Raw genomic sequence first — 20596 nt, 5'->3', positions numbered from 1 at the left:
ATTTATTTATTTATTTATTTAATATTTTATTTTATTATTTTATTTATTTTATTTTATATTTTATTTTATTTTTTGAGAGAAAGTGTGTGCACATGTGCTTGTGCACGCACGTGTGAGCTGGGGGGAGGGGCAGAGGGAGAGAGAGAATCTTAAGCAGGCTCCACACCCAGTGTGGAGCTTGACATGGGGCTCGATCTCAAGACTCTGGGATCATGACCTGAGCCGAAATCAAGAGTCGGACATTTAACTGCCTGAGCCACCCAGCTGCCCCATGCTGTGGTATTTTTTTTTAATGGCACTGAGTGAGAAAGGAGGTGACATACTCTATCTTTCATGAGGGTGAGAGAGCTAGCTCTTCCATTTGGGAGTGTGGGCCATGCAGGCCTCTGAGCTCCGTTTCAAATGAGAAAGACTTCATGGAAAAAAAAATATATAATTTGAAGATAAATAAACATATATGTAGGTAGGTAGGTATATATGGCCATATATATATATATATATATATACACACACCATATATATACACACATATATACGTATGTGTACGTAACGATGACCCCTTTTGAAGATAAGCTTGCAGTAAACAATTACGAACTTCAGAAGGAAGTGTTACCGAAGGGGATAATTAGAAACCTTCCCCCCCTCCCTGAGAATTCCAGAAGGATTATCATCCCAAGAGCTGAAGACCACTGAACAATCTATACCTCACCATTAACTATTTCAGTTTAAAAGCAGTAGAGATGAAAGAAAGCATAAAATCAGGACACTGCAAACAGGAAGAGTTATTACCTGAAAAAAAAAAAAAAACCCCACACGATTAACTAGGGCTTCTAAAAATAAGAATTCAGTTATTTAAATGAAAAAACAGTGCACAGGTTAACTAATGGGACTAGCGTTGGAAAGAGAATATGCAAACTAGAAGACAGATCTGAGGAAATTGAACAAAAGCAGCTCAGAGAGAAAATAGGATGAAAAACACGTAAGAGGTTGTGAGAGGTGGCAGACATTACGAGAAGGTTCAAAATACATCTACCAGAGATAAGCAGAGAATAGAGAGAAGCAACAGTTGGAGCGATAATAGTTGAGAGTTTTCCAAAATCGATGAAAGACCAAAGCTCATCAAAGAAACAGTGAACATCAAAGAGAATTTACTATCCACAGGCCCTTGAAGAAATCATTATTTGCTTAATTAGAAGAAGATTGAATCGAAAAGAAGAAAGGAGGTCTGAGAATTTCTTAAATATATGGTTAATGCAAGTAACAAAGGCCATAAAAATGGCCACCTTGGGATGAGTAGGTAGAACTAAAACATAAAACAGAAACAAAAGATGGAAAAGAACGATCAAAGTATTCTAAAGTCCTCATATTGTTTTGGAAGAGGCTAGATATATCACTTCATATTAGACTTTGTTAAGTCAATATACATATTGTTAAGTCACATATAAAATGCAATATAATTTTCATATATATATATGAAACAAGATTCATCAATAAAATCAAAGTAAATAACTTAAAAAATTACCAAAGGATAAAGAGAAGAATAAAAGAAAAGCAAGAAAGAAAAAACTAAGCATAATTGCTAAAAAAACATAAATTAAGATGGTAGCAAGAAATTCACTCTGTCAATAATGTTAATAAATGTAAATCAGTTAAATTCAGTAGTTGAAGACATAGATTCTCGGAAGGGGTTGCACTGAACAAAAATCATACAATTAACTCAGAATGACGTTCTGAGATCCATACATGTCCAGCTCACCTGGGTTCTTAACGCTGTCTATTAACTGTATTTCCTGAGTCACCTTTCATTCCTATTTCAGCAAGTGCCAGCCTTCACTCCACTCCCCAAGCTATTGAGCCTTTGCTCTCAGCAGGTGAACTTGACTCATGCTCTCCCCATTTATATAGAGAACGGCAGGAAGGAATACCCTTCATTTCTGCCTTTCCTCTGATTCCTTTACGTCTGTCTCCCTAACTCAGTTGCCTACATGGATACATGGACCATGGATCTCACTTCAAGACTCATGTTTGCCCCTAGCCCCTATCACATTGGAACTAGCTCTCCATCTATCTATTTCTTTTTAAAGATTTTATTTATTTGAGAGACAGAGAGAGAGAGAAAGAGGGCATGAACAGGGGGGAGGGGCAGAGATGGACTCCCCACTGAGCAGAGAGCCTGACATGGGGCTCCATCAGAGGACCCTGAGATCATGACCTGAGCAGAAGATAGACGCTTAACTTACCGAGCCACCCAGGCGCCCCTCTCCATCTTTCTAAAGACAAGCTCATTATCTGTGACCTGAATGACATTTCCCCTGACTTTCTTATGTACCCCCACTGTATTAATCGTTCCTTCTTTTTCCTGTAAATTCACCGTCTCTTCTCGACTACTGCTTTTCTTTTATAATCCACGCATCCTCCCGACTCCTTGCGAGGATCTTTGTACGCTCAGTCTCTCCCGTCTCAGGGGATCCATGTTCTTCTTAAGTTACAATCCTTTCTCTCTCTCCCTTTTCACAGTGTGGTTTCTTTAAAGGGTTGTTTCTACTCACTTTCCCTTTCTCAGCTCCCCTTTGCTCTCATTCTAATGTAGTCTGGCTTCTGCTTTCACGGAAACCACTCTCCCCAAGATCACGGACGACTCCTATCTGCAAAGTTCAGTGGCCACATCTCAGCCATGTCTTAATTGAGTCCTCAGCATCCTTCAACACCACTGGTATGCCTTCTTGAAATGCGTTCTCTCACAATCCCTTATTTTCCTGCTTTTCCTCCCATCTCTCTGCCCTATTCCACAGTTCACATCTTCTGCATTTCTCTTAAAACATACTGTCTTCTTCAGTGCTCTACTCCCAGTCTCATCATTGCACACACATCTCCCCGGTGACTTCATCCGCTCCCAATTTCAATGACCAACGACTTGTTGATGACTGTCAGCACTCTATCACCAGCCAAGACCATATATCCAAAAACCTAGGGGACAGACCTACGCAAAGGGCCCAAAGATGCCCCAAACTCAACACAACACAACACAAACTAACATAATAATTTCTTCTCATCCCCAAACCATTTCTGCTCCCTTCTTTCAGTTATTGGCACCACTACCTATCTGGGTGTTTATTCCCAGAACCTTGACTAAAACTTTTGTTTTAAAGTTTTATTCATTTATTCGACAGAGAGAGAGCACAAGCATGGGGAGCAGCAGAGGGAGAGGGAGAAGCAGGCTCCCCACTGAGCAGGGAACCCGATGTGGGGCTCGATCCCAGGACACCAGGATGATGACTTGAGCTGAAGGCAGACGCTTAACCGACTGAGCCACCCAGGCGTCCCTAAAACTTTTATCCATATATAACCACATGTGAGTTGGGTTCTGTCCACCTCCCCCCCCATGTCTCTGCCCAAGACAGTGGAACTTCTACATAATTATTGTACAAACTCTGCACCCTCCTATCCGGAGATATGGAGGCCACGGGGAACCAGCAGTAAAACCTGGTGGTCACACAGCAGCCACGGAGACGAAGTGAGGCTCGACCTCCCTGCTCTCAGTCTCTCACTCCAGATTCAATTGTCCGTTATCCCAGTGTGGGCAGGAGCTGGTCTACCTGCCCCCATCATTACTTTTCATTTTTCCTACCCTGTCCCTCCCCGGAACAGAGGCTTTGATATTTGGAGAAATCCCAGTAACCTGACAAAGAGCGCATTCCCTCAAAGGTGTACTGTCACAGTACTGAGTGGTATCCTGCGCAGAACCAGGGTCTTCATTGTTCCTGGGATTCAGGAGTAGGGCTGGGAATGTTCTTGAGCCTGCGTAGGACAACAGCCTGACCGCAAAGGGCTCGGGGCTCGGACACCCTCAAGTCCTGTCTTCCAGTCTCCCACGGGGGGAATAAAAGCCTTCCAAACATCAGGAGATAAAGGAAGGAAGCCACATACAGCATCGTTTCCCAGGATGACAACCGTTTTTGAGAGCTGAGCTTCCAGAGAAGTCCCTGAATTTCCCTCATTGCAATGGGACTCGTGAGATGTTTGCAGGCTGGTGGGTTATCTCGGGGGGCAATCATGCCCGAACCAGCCAACGCTCAAAGCAGCGTGACTCCTGAGCTTTGGGGCAATTGCGCAAACTGGCTGGGGACGAAGTCCGAGCTACCATCCCCCACTTGGAAGACGAGGCTGGGCACAGACTTAATGCTCATCAGACGTCCCTGGAATTGAGTTGCTAAATGCATCTCCCAGAAGGTGGGAACTCCCTAACATAGGGTGTGAGCGGGTCGACTCAGGGATCCCGCCTCGCTGGACATTCTAGAAGGAATCTGGGAACCTGGAAAAGCTACCTGGGAATTCTGACTTCATTTCTTCCCCCCCAAACGCAGGACTCGGGGACTGGGAGGAGGGCCTTGCCTCCCAACCTTGGCTGCCAGCGCAGTTTTACCTTCTTCTCAACCTCGGCGGCCGTCTGCTTGGTGGTCTCCAGGTTCTCCACCAAGGCCGTGTCCCCCAGGAAGTCCCCGGATGCTGAAGAGAGGCGAGACAGCAGGTCGTCTTCTAACATCTTCAGGGTGATTTTGAACCCATTCTGCTGCTTCGTGAGATCTGACTGCAAACATTGAGGAAGGGGGAGTCAGGCGTGGGAGCCCCGAGCATCCTGAATAAATACATGCTATGGGGCCAAGTTCCTTCCTTCAGAGGGATGAAGTGGGAAGGACAGCATGAGACCAGACAAGCAGATGAACTGAACCCCAAATGCGTCTTGTATTAGTCATGCGACTTTGGGCTAAGTTAGCTCTGCTTTTTTTTAAAAATTAAATTTTTAATTTAATAATTTAATTATTTGATAGAAAGAGAGAGAGCATAAGCAGGGGGAAAGGCAGAAGGAGAGAAGCAAGGTCCCCGCTGAGCAGGGAGCTGATGTGGGACTCGATCCCATGACCCTGTGATCATGACCTGAGCCAAAGGCAGACGCTTCACCGACTGAGCCACCCAGGCGCCCCATGTTCCTGGGTTAAATGAGCCCCCTGGCTCTTTAATATCACACTACTTTATTTTCTTGAAAATTCTTGTCACTCCCTCAAATGCCATTATTTTTGTGTGTCTACACTTATTTTCTGTGTTCCTCCGCTGGACTGTAAGCTCCGGGAGGGCGGGACCGTGGTCCCCCGTCCGTGGTGTTTGGTTACAGCAGCCTGAGTTGACTAAGACACTCTCCTCGCATGGTGGTTACTTGGGGACTCATATATGGGCCCAAGCACGTTCATAGCCCCAGGCCTGGCTCTGCTCTTGGTGACAAGAGTGTCTGGTCTCCCAGCTGTCTTGGGCCTCTCTGTTCTTCGTCTTGCTCTATTCTTTGTTTCCCAAATCGACAGTCAGGCAGCTAATGGTGTTGGCCAACCCCCACCGCCCCCCAAAATCTAGCAAGGACCGCACTGCCCAGCTGCAGGAAAAGCGGCCCCCACTCCTCCCCCGGAACAGGAAGCAGGATCCAGTGGCCGAGCATCTCGACCTCCCTTCCTTGGTGGACACCCACGTACCTTCAGCTGCTCCAGGTCCGGCCTCTCCATGCTGACCACAGCGGCCAGCAGCTGGTCCTCCAGGCCGTCCCTGGTCACCGTGAAGTTGATCAGCGTGGCCTGAGCCTGCAGTTCGGGCTGGTAGTGAGGACTGGCCAGCTTGGTGTGAAGGATGAGTCGGAACTTGGGATTGTATTCACACTCTTTGTCTCCGATTTTAATGAATCTGCAACAGGAATGAAGGGTCGTGCGAAGGTGGGGTGCCTTCCCGTGAGAATCGGTCGGGGACAGAATTCTAGATGTTCTTGGGTGAGATCGTAGCAAACAATATTGCCACATTTGGATTCCTCCTCAGTATGTCTACATTGAGCTCTGGGATCCCTGTTTGCCCTAATGTGGGGAACAGGGCGGGCGGGGGGGAGGGTGAGAGACTCTCCCACGGCCACCATGTTTGATTTGGCACGTGTGACTGTTGCGAGGGCCATACACACTGCAGGCCAAGGAGGTCGGTACGTTATGGCACTTTCCCAGCAGATGGCAGTAACGCGTTTGCAAAAAGGGACACCGTCAGTTCCCACAAGGTGCTTTATGGGCTCGCAACAATAGGGCGCCCTTTCTTTCATGGCTGATGGAGAACTATGGGTGAAAACGGTTAATTCAGTAAATGAGCACATCTAAGGACATGGAAAGGCAATTTATGGCCTGGGCAGTGGGCAAAGCTCTGGAATGAAGCAACTGTCCGTAATAATTCTCTCTCTCTCTCTCCCTCCTATGCACCTGTTGTCCTTTCCTTCCTCTCTCATCCTCTTCCTTCTGCCAGACGCTTGCTAAGCCCTGATCGCTTACCAGCCCCCAAAGCAACGGGGGCTCATCAAATGGATTTCTCAGAACCCAGCAGCCTAGCTTGGCTAAAATGCTCATGCTTACAAGTCACTGCGTTTTGACCACTTCCTTTCCACGATTCCTCCATGAAACAGTGCACTGTTCCCATGTAGGAGGGAGTCAAGGAGGACGTGACTGATGGGAGCAAAGTGAACCCAGGAAACCTTCTCCAGGAGTCAAGGGCAGCTAAGTATCCCCCTTGCGGAAGCGAGAAAGGTATGTGAGCTGCAAGGCGTGCGAGACGGGAGCTGGGGAGAGGATGTTCCGGAAGAGCAGATCTGCTCACGCTTCTAGAAGCCAGCTCCTCGTGAGGGAGCAGCGACAGAGCGGGGTCTTACCGTCCTTTCTTGATGACCTCTCTCCCAAGCAGGGGTCCCAGAACAGGATCAATAGACTCTTCGAGGTTTTCGATCAGCACCACGTCTCCAGCCTCCAGGGCACGCTCTAGGGTTTGGAGGTAGCTGGGGAGAGAGCCGGGCAGTGTGAGCTTGTGGCAAGGTACGGATGCACGGGAAGTGTAACAGGACAACTGTGCCCTCTGTGGTGGCGGGGGTGGGTGGGTGGGGGGGGGTGGGTGCAGCTACCTGGGCTGACTTCGGTGGGCCGTTTTTCTTTATTTAAAAGGATATTTATGTGATCTTGTACAGTTTCAGACATAAGGAAACATGACAAAATACAAAAGAGGACACGAAAATGAATGTGACCCTTCCATTGGTCATTCGCAGTTTGGTGTTGAATGTGTATGTTTGGATATATTTTCAGGTTGATTCCTTTTATTATGTATTATTTGTTTATAATTTAATTTATATTTGCCTTTAATTTATTTATTATTGGATTCATACAGCACACTTGTTTTATAATTTGGTTCTTGGGCGTAAAATGTATTGGAAACATTTCCCCACGTCATTAAATATCCTTCTGTAGCAATTCTCTATGACCAGGTATTAGGCTGTACTGATATACCTTAATTTATTCAACAACTAATTGCCAAATCCAGGTTATGTAAAATTTCTCAATGTTATGTAGAGTTTAATAAACATGTTAAAAGGTTGATTTTTCTCTAAATAGAGCAATAAGTTTGATATAACTCCAATTGAAATAACATATAACAATGAAACTACAGGGACTGACCATAAATCTCAATGTTAGTAAAAGAATAAGGATGGTAAAAAAGAAGTCAAAGCTCTTGAAAAACAGGAGAGACTCGTATTAGCTAATACTAAAATATATACCTTGAACAATACGGATATATAGGAAGAATCCAGAAGGATATCACCTACGAACAAGTTAGCAGAGTTCTTTTCTGAATGAAGAATTATAGGAGTTTTTTTTAATTTTATTTTTTTTTAAAGATTTTATTTATTTATTTGACAGAGAGAGAGAGCCAGCTAGAGAGGGAACACAAGCAGGGGGAGTGGGAGAGGAAGAAGCAGGCTCCTAGCAGAGGAGCCCGATGCGGGGCTCGATCCCAGAACGCTGGGATCACGCCCTGAGCCAAAGGCAGACGCTTAACAACTGTGCCACCCAGGCGCCCCAAGGAGCTTTTAATTTATTTTGCAACAACTTCTTTTTTTTTTTTTACTACATTACTTTTTTTTTTGATACATTACTTTTGCAATGAGAGATACCACAATAAGTGTTGTTAAATATAAAGCTAGGTAATTAGAGGCTGGTATAGTGTTATATAAATTGAGAAGAATAAAGACTGCTTAATAAAATACTTTAATGTAAACCGTCATCTCTAATTAACCGAGGAAAGGACGGAGAATTTAATAAATGGTACTGGAACTATGGCTAACCACTTGGAAGCGAAAATTAGGTCTGTACCTTCTATAGTGCCTAAAATAGATTTCAGGTGATTGGATTTCAAGGTTAAAAAAAAACAAAAAAACCTAGAGAAAACCTAAAAAATCTATATGAAAATTTATATAATTTCTGGAGAAAGACTTTTCTTTTTTTTTTTTTTTTAAGATTTTGTTTATTTATTCGACAGAGATAGAGACAGCCAGCGAGAGAGGGAACACAAGCAGGGGGAGTGGGAGAGGAAGAAGCAGGCTCCCAGCGGAAGAGCCTGATGTGGGGCTCGATCCCATAACGCCGGGATCACGCCCTGAGCCGAAGGCAGACGCTTAACCACTGTGCCACCCAGGCGCCCCCGGAGAAAGACTTTTCTAAGCACACTATATGGAAGAAATGGATGACATATCTGGCTTAAAAAACCCCCAAACATGGGGCGCCTGGGTGGCTCAGTCGTTAAGCGTCTGCCTTTGGCTCAGGTCATGATCCCAGCATTCTGGGATTGAGCCCCGCATCACGCTCTCTGCTCAGCGGGAAGCCTGCTTCTCCCTCTCCCACTCCCCCTGCTTGTGTTCCCTCTCTTGCTGTCTCTCTCTCTGTCAAATAAACAAATAATGATTTAGAAAATTCCCAAAACAAAACCCCCGAAACTGTCATATGTCAAATCCCACAGATAAAATCAAAAGGCAAATGACACACTCGAACAAATGTCCATTCATACGATGAAGGGAGCCTATACTTAACAGTCTTAACACATACCGTGATATGATATTTACATTCAGATAACATGCAACAATTCTAGAAAACCATCCAACAGAAAAGCGGATGGACAGAAACAAAGAATTAATGGACACGTAGTTACTGTGGCCTTGCTGCTATCAGGCAGCTTTTGGTCCTAGGTATGTAGAAGGAGCAAAGAGGAAAATATACTTGTGTCTAAGATACAGTTTTTGGCCAAACAGAAAGGAATTTTTTTTTAGAGAGAGAAATTGAGCAAGAATGAGATCATGGGGGGGCGCCTGGGTGGCACAGCGGTTAAGCGTCTGCCTTCGGCTCAGGGCGTGATCCCGGTGTTATGGGATCGAGCCCCACATCAGGCTCCTCCACTATGAGCCTGCTTCTTCCTCTCCCACTCCCCCTGCTTGTGTTCCCTCTCTCCCTGGCTGTCTCTATCTCTGTCAAATAAATAAATAAAATCTTTAAAAAAAAAAAAAAAAGAATGAGATCATGGGGGCGCCTGGGTGGCACAGCGGTTAAGCGTCTGCCTTCGGCTCAGGGCGTGATCCCGGCGTTATGGGATCGAGCCCCACATCAGGCTCCTCTGCTATGAGCCTGCTTCTTCCTCTCCCACTCCCCCTGCTTGTGTTCCCTCTCTCGCTGGCTGTCTCTATCTCTGTCGAATAAATAAATAAAATCTTAAAAAAAAAAAAAAAGAATGAGATCATGATGGGGGAGGGAGGCAGAGGGAGAAAGAGAGAGAGAATCTTAGGCAGGTTTCATGCTCAGCACAGAGCCTGACGTGGGGCTTGATCCCACGACCCTGAGATTGTGACCTGAGCCAAAACCAAGAGTCGGATGCTCAACCGACTGAGCCACCCAGGCGCTCTTGGAAAGGATTGTTTTGATTAAAGTGTGGGGAAAAGGCCAGGATGAGAGTATCTGGCCCATGACACAGATAAAAATTTACTCCGGTGTACCTTGGGATTCATTTCTCCTCTTATCCTCTCTAGAAGAAAGGATCCATTCTAGTGGCCAATATTTGCTTTGACTATTTTCGTAACATTGCGTGTTTGATTTAAAGAACGCTGGCTGATCTGGACCTCTGGGCAGCCGCGTTTGGGACGTATGACCAGAGCATCGAGCCTCACCTGGGCGGCTGTGTGTCAGAGAGGATAAGCCTTGGGTTTCTAACTGAGGACCACCTGCTTCCAACACCACCTCCATCAGTTTTTTTTTTTTTTAAAGATTTTATTTATTTATTTATTCAACAGAGACAGAGACAGCCAGCGAGAGAGGGAACACAAACAGGGGGAGTGGGAGAGGAAGAAGCAGGCTCATAGCAGAGGAGCCTGATGTGGGGCTCGATCCCACAATGCTGGGATCACGCCCTGAGCCGAAGGCAGACGCCCAACCGCTGTGCCACCCAGGCGCCCCTCCATCAGTTTTTAAAAACATTTAAGAAATTCATTTCCAATTGTAATGAAATGAATGTAACACACAACCTGTCATTTTAGCTGCTTCCGACTGTACAGCTCACGGATCAAGCAAATTCACACTGTTGTCACCACCATCCGTCTCCAGAAAGTTCTCCATCTTGCAAAACTGAAACTGTACCCCTTAACTAATAACTCCCCGTACCCCTCCCCTCGGCAACACCGTTCTGCTCCCTGTCTCTGTGGATTTGACTGCTCTAGGACCTCATCTAAGTAGACCAGACAGTATTTGTCCTTCTGTGACTGGCTTATTTCACCAGCACCATGTCCTCGGGGTCCGTCCATGTTATGGCGTGTGTCAGAATTTCACGCCTGTTGAAGGCTGAATGATACTTCACTGTATGGATACGACACGTTTTGTTCATCCATTCGTCTGTCGATGGATACTTGGGCTGCTTCCACATTCTGAATATTGTGAATAGGGGCTTTTTGGCTAAACGTGAGGGAGACTCTGAAACACAGAATTTTGCCTGACAATGGGATGTGATGCCCGGGGAGGACGTGTCCAAGGACAGATGGGAAGGGGGATGCTGGACGGTGGAGACAGGACTCCTGATGGGTCAGGAGGCACGCATGCACACACGCATGTGCACACACACACGCACACACACGATTTCTCATGACAAAGCAGAGACTCGGTACCCTCGCATCTGTCATTGAGAGGTTTCCTAAAATGGGAAGAGAAACAGGAGAAACCTCGTGGAGGAAGCAGGAGGGTAGAAACAACCCACTGGGGCTTACGATCCACTCATGACACTTCTTCGTCCCCTCTGCACAAATGACAAAAAAGGGAGAAGCGACGTGCTCAGCCACCTACCCCTTCTGGCCCATCTGGGTGACCCGGAGGTTCTCGCCGTAGGTGTTCTTGATCCACTTGAGGCCCTGTAGCTGCGGGTCAACTGCGAGCGGCCAGCGCTCGCAGTGCAGGAGGATGGTGGCATTCTCCGTGGACACGCGGTCCGCGGGGAGGCCGTGGTTCTGCCAGGCCGCCGCGTCGGCATCATCCGTCAGCATCCTCAGGGGATCCAGGGTGGGGGTGACGGGGATGGGGACCTGATGAGGCAGAAGCAGGACATACGCTCAGAGCAGAAGCGGGCTTCCTCAGCTCGGGCGGGGAGGGGGTGGGGGGATGCCCAGGAGCTCCCAAAGTCGGCACAACTCCTTCAAAATCATGATCAAAATCCCCCTGAAGTGTGTTTTGGCTGCGTGATTATTTCTGCAAGTGGGTTTTCTTCAAGTCCTGAGAACTTTTCTTTCCTCTTGATGGAGGAACAGCAGCAGACACCCGGCCTCTGTGACCCTTTGTTCTTGGGTATACTCGTCTAAACAAATTGCTAGCATAGATGATGTGTGTGTCATCAACAGTCTCCTCCCTGCCCTTGCTCCTGTTAATACGGTCCCTGACCCCCACGCTCTGATTCTCAGGCATGCTTCCAGGACCAGGTCCCAGGCCTGCTGGGCTCCCCGCCTGTGCCAGCCCACACCACCCTTTCTGTCATGCGCGGCACTCACCCCCAGCTTGCAAAGAACCCGAGATGCTTCCCTTCCCCCAGCCCAGAACACCCCCCACTCCCGGGGTCGCCCGCATGACCTCTCCCTGCAGGCTCGCTTGCTGGAGTATGCTGGGAAGCCCGCCGGCGCACCTCGGGGCCTGAGGATGACTCCCCGAGGCCTGGTTCCCTCTGTGGCCCTTGTGTGTGCCCCAGACCCCTCCTTTTCTTTTTCTGCTGACCCCTTCCCGCTCCTTCAATTCTTCTACAGCTAATATTTTCCACTGGGGACGCGCATACGTGTTTTTTTTAATTGGGGTAAAATTCGCGTCACTTAAATGAACCATTTTAGAGTGCACAATTCCCTGGCATTTGGTCCATCACGATGTCGTGCGACCATCAGCTCCATCTGCTTCCAAAACAGTGTCTTCACCCCCAAAGGAGCCCCATGGCCTTGGGCAGTCACTCCTCATTCCCCTCTACCCCAGCGCCCAGCAACCACTCATCGACTTTCTACTTCCCTCTTCTGGACGGTTCACATAAATGGAGTCATACGACAGGTGGCCTTTTATGTCTGGCTGCTTTCTCTTAGTGGAATGGTTTTGAGCTTCACGCACACATGACCCTTTAACCTCTCTGCCCCTGTCTCCTCTGTGGTTCGTCTTCCCCGTTACCTCAGGAAAGCCTGTCCAATCCATCCCCTTTCCTTTAACCTCACTCGCTAGGGCGACGGACGGCCAGCACTCTACCATCAAACAAACCCTGAAAGCAAGATCTGCCTCTGGAGCTCTTACCCTGGGATCAGGAATGTATTTCAAGTTCATTTAAAGATTGTGCTAAAAACATTCCCGAGAGAAGAGATCCACAGGTCTCACCAGAGTGCCAAAGGGGTCACGGCCCCAAAATGCTTAGGAACCCCAAACAAAGCCAGAAAATTCCCCTGTAGACTGCCCTTGAGCTCCTCGCCTTGTGCACTCAGTTAATGACTGTCCTTTTAATAATTTCCTTTCCCATGATGTTTGAGATAAATAAACGAGTTTTATTTTTGCTTCTTCCCTAGTGTCGTGAGTATGTATGTATGTATATACGTATTTCCACAGTAGTTTTTATATCACTATTTAACAACTCATCAAGTGAGTAAGATTTTGGGAGCTGATCTGTGGAACCAACCGTCACCAGACAATATGGGTTTTATGTTCTGAGGATCTGTCTACACGCGCATTCTGGAATACAATTCTTCCTGTACGTGGTGAACTTTTGGGCTGACTCTTATGGCAGCCGCTTTCTGTGAACCTAACCTCCTCCACTGGATGGTGACCTGTTGTGGGCATCGGGTCTTTGAATGGCTTTTGTCCTCCTGCCTGGTGGAGAGGGAGGCCATGGGGAACCCTCAGTGAACACGTGTGGATCGAGGACGACGAGTGATGGGAAAGCGGACAAGATTAGGAGTTATTCTGACTATACGCTCCAGCCCTGAACCCCTTTCAGCCAGGGACCAGCATGTCCCCCCCTCCCCCCTTCATCATCTCAGAAGAGACGGAGGGGTTGGGAGCAAAGTCCACCTACTTATACTAGGAGGACCAGCTGAGGACACACGACCGCAGTGGGGGAGCTGTTTGCGTAAGGGTGTGTGGCGCCCCGTGACCAGGGGCAAGGCAGGGTCTTGGTCTCACTGAGACTCCGAAGTTTGGCTCAAGAGCAGGGAGACTGGAGGGAACACACAGGGTGTTTTGGGTGCCTTTCGAGTCTTACAGTTTCGAGGCAGCCTGGTGGGCAGTGGATCAGTGTCCCAGGAGAGATGCTGTCCTTGGGCGGCCCAGAGGGCAGTGGGTGGGAACGTGGGAGGGCAGGTGGCGGGACATGGGGTACACGCAGGTGGAGGCTCGGGTGGGAGTGGTGGGAGGAAGAAGGCAAGAAGCAACGAGAAGATGTGGACAGTTAGCATCCCGTGAGCTCACTGGTAGCCACAGGCTGGTGTGGTCAGGGGAAACTGAGGCTGTACGTACTTCCAGCCGGCTCAGGTAGGGTCTCCAGGTCCCGTGCAGGAGGCTCTGCCGGTATCTCTTTGTGAAGAAGCCGAGGTAGGACACGAAAGCTGTGGTGAGTAAGATGTCTCCACACAACTTGCTCTCCTGCTGCCGGAAGTTCTGCACGGCTTCTGCCCACCTCACGTTCTCGGACGCGAGTCCTCCCACCTAGGATTTCAGAGACCAGAGGGGTGGGAAGGCTCATCATTCCACAGGCTCTACAGAGCACCACGGACTCGGCCACAGAGAACACACAGGGCACGTCTGATACCAGAAGACTTGGAACATCAGTTATGTGGCCCTTTGATCAATGGGGACTTGGACTGGCCACCGCACACACTCAGGAAACACACCTTATTCATCATACGGGCTGCGGATGGATTACAGTTCTGAGCCCAGGCTTCCAAGCTCTGCCCTTTATAGGCACGGAGACCAATACCACCCACCCCCAAGGGCTGGGGAGAAAATGAAATGCAATCGCATGTGTTCATCACTGAGCACAGTGCCTGGGCTGCAGAACCGATGAGAAAATGATGTGTCTCCCCCTTCTCCTCGCCGAACACTGGGGATCGGAAAACAAATAAAATCACTTCCAGGCGCTATAAATAATTCGCAGTGGGTGGGCAGATAGACATGGTAACTGAGACACAGAGTTAGAGGTACTAGAACACGGGCGTGCCCAAAGCAGCAAGATGGTGGAACACGTCCTGACTCCGCCTCCCCCACGTTGGCATGCACACCGCTCTGTGGGGACCCCTCTCCGGGGGAGGAGAGGCCTTTCTATGGATATTGCAGAGCGGAGTCTGTGTTCTGACTGACCCTTCGTCCTTCCTTGAAAGATGGCATCGCAGAATGTCACAGCTCGAAGAGACCTTAAGGATTGGCCAACCCAACCATTCCCATGCCCATCTTTAGAGGACACAGATAGAGACCAGGAAGTTGAAGGATCTTGCCTGAACCTCTAGGTGGGTAGAGACAGAGCTGGCTTCAGACCCTGTACGCCCTGCCTGCCTTCCAAGAGGACCGATTCAGAAAATGCTTCAGCCAGGCAAAGAAGGCTCTGCTAAGTTCTGGAAGCCAAACAGAGAACGGAATGGCAGACGGGACAGCTAGGAGGTCTGGAATGCTCCTTGCCCGCTGGCAGAGGAGCGGTCTCTAAACTGAACTGTTCAGTTCAAATGATCATCTCGACGCGATGCGAAAGCAGGTCCAACGAACAACTACACAGACACACTCGGTGGTAGAGCCTTCCCTCACCAAAGCTCGGCTCGGCTCCATCGTTATGTGACTCGTTCCTCCTTGAACAAGAAAAGCTGGCTTCGTTTTAGAAACACATGGTGGCTGGAATAAAAGGAAAACGGTACCGACTCCACCTCCCTTCACCGGAGACAAAGGTGCTGTAAAGGCTCTCTGCGGAAGAGAAATCACACGCAGAGAGCACTCCTTTGCACGATCTTAGGCTAATTTAGGACAAGAAATAGAAGCCACGGGGGGATTAAAAAAGGCTATGAATTCTTTGACCCTTCTTTCATCAAGAGTTGGTGCCCGGGGCGCCTGGGTGGCTCAGTCGGTTAAGTGTCCTACTCTTGGTTTCGGCTCAGGTCATGATCGCAGGGTCGTGGGATCGAGCCCCGCATCGGGTTCCATGCTCAGCGCGGAGTCGGCCTGGGATTCTCTCCCTCCCCACTCTGCCTCTCCTCCTGTGTTCTCTTTATCTAAGATAAATAAATAAAACTAAGAAAAAGTTGCGGCCTATGCTCCCCCTCCCTGAACCAGCAACTGCTTTATCCAACAGAACGCAGTGGAAGGCGTACTGTGTGGGCTTTTGGTCCGAGAGACTGGGACCTTCTACTTCCTGTCTCTTAGAACACTTGCTCTTGGGGCCCTGGGTCCCCATGTAAGGTGTCTAAGTACCTACTGGGGAGGACTGAGACTACATGGAGAGAGCTCTGTTCTCGTGGTTCCTGCCGAGGCCGTGTGCCGAACCAGGCAGCCCTGGCTGAAGGACGCTCAGGGGCCCCAGCAGGCTCCACCCAGAGCCGCCCAAATTCCTGACCCACAAACTTACAAGAGACAACGAAGTGGTTGTGTGACGTCTCGAAGTTTCGGGGTAGTCTGTTAACTGGCACCCATAAGACAAACACCTCCTGGGACCCTCAGGTTTACTCTCCCAGGGAGGCCAGAGCCTGCGTGTACACATGGATGTCTGTGCGTGCATGTGTGAGTGCACGCACACGTGTCTGGGCAAGGTCACGCTCACGGATGCTCAGGGTCAAGAGGCGTCGTTCTTCTCTGCTTCTAGCTCGGTTTCTAATCCTGCTCACACCTTTACCACCAAACATCACAGAGTGGAGAGCTGCAGAGCTGGCCTGGCAAGTGGCTGGCTTTGTCTTACAGGGCTTCCTCTGGTCGATGCACGTATACGCACGGAAGCATGTCGTGTGTCCCCCAGCTGATGGATCAAGGGCTCCCATCCCCCCCAACCAGACCACGGTGGGCAGTCACATTCCGCAGGACTCGGTCTCTGCATCCCAGCACGTTTTAATATCCACTCCCCCTCCTCCCCCGCCACATTTCAGCACATCTGAGTATTTCCCCCCAAGCTGAAGCGGCGCTAAGCTGTGCTCCTCTATTTTGTACCTTGGCGGCACCTGACAAGCTCGGCTAATATAATTACGGCTCAGGCCGCTCAGGCCCACACTCACCAGGCGATTTGCAAGCGAGATGGTGCCTGCGGTCACTTCGGCTTCTTGCTGACATTTGAGTTTGTCTGCCGTTGCTTTCTCGAACTTGGCCGTGAGTTTGGCCAGGTTTTCATTAAGGTGCTGTTTAGGAAGGAACACAGGTCTATCAGTCATTCCAGCCTGAGTCACCTCCAGTGGGGCCGAGATAGAGACACGTGTAGGTGGTTTTTAGGGGAGGCTCCCTGGGGTGGGGGAGCTGTGGGGGACTGGAGAAGGCAGGGCAGAGAAGGAAAGGTGGGCAAACTAGGGGTGATCTCAGGTGGAGTCCTGGGGGAAGCCCAGGTCGGTCCCGACCCAAGCGATAGGGCTGAGCTTTCCTAACTCGGTCCTTGGTGTGGGACCAAGAGGGGTGATGGACGTGGAGGGGGGTGCATAAACTCTGTCTCTCCTTGTGGTGGGGAAAAAAGGGTTGCAGGAGCCTTCCCAAAAATGCCAGTACTGCTATTAGAAGCAAAAGTGCACCGAAGCCTGGGGTGGCCTGAAAATGGTCAGAAGGATGCTAGGGGTCCTGGGAGGGACGTACGTTGTCTGTGGCCACAGGTCTGTGGTTTGGGATTGGGCTGTGTGCAGTCTAAGTTCTCTCCTTGCTTTCAGGTCCTAGGAGGACAGGCAACTTTTGCTAAACCTCATCTATTCTGTCCAATTATCCTGAAGTAGAGGAGAATTTTGTAAGAAGCCATGGTTTCTATGTTTTCTTCATTCATCAAGCGCTTAGAATTGAAGTATGTAGCTTGGGATGCCCCCAGAATACACATTTGCAAACACGAAGAGATAGAGACACAAGGTCGATACCTCCAAATATGTCTCATATCTATGCAGTAACTGGGATTCGGGCTGCTTTGTGGGCCATTGCCACGTCCCAAAAGAAACAAACCAAGGGCCAAGTTTATACAGCCAAGCAGTTTGAAAAGCAGGTGGTGAGCCATCCGATTGACGATGGCAGACTGGCCACACTCATTTACCTCCTCTTCTTCTAGAGACTTCTCTAAAATAATTATGAAACAATTGAACACATCATAGATCCTTAACACTGAGCAACTGGTGAGGGTCACTGGAGAGTGAGGGATTCCAATCAATTTATGGCAGACTGGACTCACAGAGCTGTGGAAAGTGCCAGAGCAGGGCACAGGAAGCCACAACACAGAGCGGGCCTCGGTTCACCAAAGGGGATGTGCACTGGGGATTTGGAAATGTCAGGTGTGATGCAGGCGGTGCTGAAAGTAAGAGGGTTCATGGGAAGCTGACTGGTCCTCTACCCCCATTTCTACCCACATGCCCGGTGTCCAATGTTACCAGGCATTTCTGTCACCAGCAGGAGATTAATAGTGGCAGAGAGAAGACACCACATCTGGCATCGAGGATGCATCTGACATAACTCGACTCATCCTGAAAACAAATCCTTGCCTGAAGAGCCGTAACCAGCCTTTCAGCACCACTCTTACAAACATGAAAGGGCAAGAAGCCATATGATGAGGCCTAGATTAAGGTAAACAAGAGGGAAAAAAACCGCCTGAGAAAAGAGATAACCTTAGTCACAAAGACCACATAAATCCTTTATGAGTAGTTTCTTAGGATGATTCAAGATGTTTCATCCATAAAACAAGAAGAGAATGCGAGCAAAAGGAGCAGAGGGCCAAAAAACCCCCAAAAACTAAAAAGCAATAAAACTGTTGCAGGCATTATTATTCTTGTTAATGTAAAAGAATAATAAATTCAAGGGAAGGGTTAAAAGACGAATTTGAGGAAAGCTAGAAAATATAAGAAAACGTAGAATGACTCTGAGGAAACAAAGGACTCATCAGTAGATCTAATATCCAACAAACACGTGTTCTAGAAAAGAAGATCCAAAGGTCAACAGAAGGGAGATGACCAAAGAAATAATACAAAATAATTTTCCAGAGTTGAGGAAAAGAAGTCTCCATGTGCTGAGTACAATGAATCTACAAAATGGCAGCGAACACATTGATGCAAAGCTTCAGACACCAAGGATAAAGAAAAAGGGGGGCTTGGGTGGCTCGGTTGGTTAAGCATCTGACTCTTGATATTGGTTCAGGTCATGATTTCATGGTCATGAGTTCGAGCCCCACGTTGGGCTCGGCGCTGGGCACGGAGCCTGCTTGGGATTCTCTTTACCTCTCGCCCTTTGCCCCTCCCTCCACTCGCGCTGTCTCAAGAAAAATAAAAGAATAAAGAAAAAAACGTAAAGACGTTCAGAAAGGTGGAAACACAGTGGCATTGACAAAGGAATGGGGCCCTGACGGCTCATCAGACTTCTCACTAAAGAAAAGGCAAGGCATTCAGTGTCCTAAGGGGTTAAAAAAACTTTCATCAGAATTCAGTACTCAGCACAATTGCCGGGTCAGTTTAAAAATCAAATAAAGGCATTTCCAGGCTGGATCTATTCAGAAAATTTACCTCTTAGTTAACATTTCTGAGAAAGTTCTTAAGAGTGAGCTCTAGCAAGCAAGAGAAGAAATCAAGGAAGAAGTCAAGGGCCCCAGAAGTCACTGGAACCAACCCGAGAAAGCAGCGAATGTACTTTCTCTCCAACACCACTTGGAACTCTGAGTCTGGGACCAAAAAAGGTCTTGGGGGAAAAAATGAAAGTATAGGATACTGGACTGCATGGAGGGTTTAAGGGTGATTGAGGCTATGCAAAAGGAACTTATGACAGAGAAAAAACCCCACAAAGGCAAGAAGAAACTCCAGGGGGAGGGGGAAAGATTGTATAAAAAAAGGAAATGAATTAAAAATAGAATTGTTTTAAATAGGAAGCAGAATCAGACCTATAAATACAGAGAATAAACGGGGAGGAGGAAGTGGGGGTGTGCAAAATGGGGGAAGGGGAGTGGGAGGTCCAGGCTTCCCGTTACGGAATGAATAAATCACGGGGATGAAAAGCACAGCACGGGGAATACACAGTCAGTAATACTGTAATAGCACTATGGTGACAGGTGGTAGCTATGTTTGTGGTAAGCGCAGCAGAACATAGGAACTTGTCACATCACCATGTTGTACGCCTGAAACTCATGCAACGTTGGGTCTCAACTATCCTCGAATAAAAAGAATTTTCTTAATCTCCTTTTTGGATCTTTCAATGCTTACGTAAAAAAATAGTGATTTTTTGCGTGCTTACTGTGTATATATCCTTTGCGTTTTCAGATTTTGTTTATTAGCCCAAATACCATTTTGTGGATTGTTCCTAGGAAATAATAGATAACAATTTCCATAAAAAAAAGGAAACGTAATTCTAAGGTACCAGTTAGATCTGCTATGAAGATTCAGAGACTGCCAAAGGAATTTACTGATTTTTCAGCTTTCCCGATCAGTCAGTGACCAGAGCACGGCACGCTTCCTTTTGGTTGCAGAACCGAGCGGAGACAGTTTGCATCTCTTTGACTCAGAAGCAAAAGTTAACAATCAGTAGTGGTAACAGGAGGTGGGCGGTGGGAGGTTGGGGTAAGAGCTGAAGGAGCGGGTCATAATTTTCTCTTGACAACAGAAGGTTCCAAGGAGGCGGACTCTGTATGCCAGGGCAAGAAATACGGGTTACGTCAACCGAAATTAGTTGTCATGATGGCACCGAGAAGACATGTGGGTGAACATCTTAGAGCTTCCTCCGGCGGAGTACCTACCTGCCCACCTAAGGTATAAAGAAACAGTGACGTCAGCACACTATAGGGACAGGAGCCAGACACTCAGACAAGCCGGGGCCAGGAAGACGATGGAACTGGGCGAGGAGGCTGGCGTTGGAAAACACAGGCATTGGTGGGAACCCATGACAGAACTGGGTTGGATGGGAAGGCGCTACTCAACTCTAGGATCGGTTCGTGATATTTGGGAATCTTCTGATGACTTTAGGACTGGCCAGCAATCAGATTTTTACGAAAGCCTGTTGATTTAAATGCTGGCAGTTAACAAAATCATTTACAAAGACTGAGCACG

The 20596-nt window shown here is 48.1% G+C and overlaps 1 protein-coding gene across 1 annotated transcript in view; it reads right to left on the bottom strand.

The window, feature by feature from the left end:
- DNAH9 (dynein axonemal heavy chain 9) overlaps window positions 1-20596 on the bottom strand; it is a 313579-nt gene that overhangs the window by 77158 nt on the left and 215825 nt on the right. Inside the window, exons 51-56 of the mRNA XM_045797213.2 lie at window positions 16613-16732; window positions 13887-14075; window positions 11208-11443; window positions 6719-6841; window positions 5520-5724; window positions 4424-4588 (exon numbers count right to left, since the gene is read on the bottom strand). Coding sequence (XP_045653169.2) covers window positions 4424-4588; window positions 5520-5724; window positions 6719-6841; window positions 11208-11443; window positions 13887-14075; window positions 16613-16732 — 1038 coding nt within the window. The remainder of the gene's footprint in view (window positions 1-4423; window positions 4589-5519; window positions 5725-6718; window positions 6842-11207; window positions 11444-13886; window positions 14076-16612; window positions 16733-20596) is intronic.

This window comes from Ursus americanus, chromosome 14 (genome assembly GCF_024610735.1).
Source record: "Ursus americanus isolate L20-20 chromosome 14, mUrsAme1.1.p, whole genome shotgun sequence".
NCBI classification, from domain to species: domain Eukaryota; kingdom Metazoa; phylum Chordata; class Mammalia; order Carnivora; family Ursidae; genus Ursus; species Ursus americanus.
The sequence above is the reverse complement of the archived record's forward strand: the minus strand, read 5'-3'. Positions and strand labels throughout refer to the sequence as shown.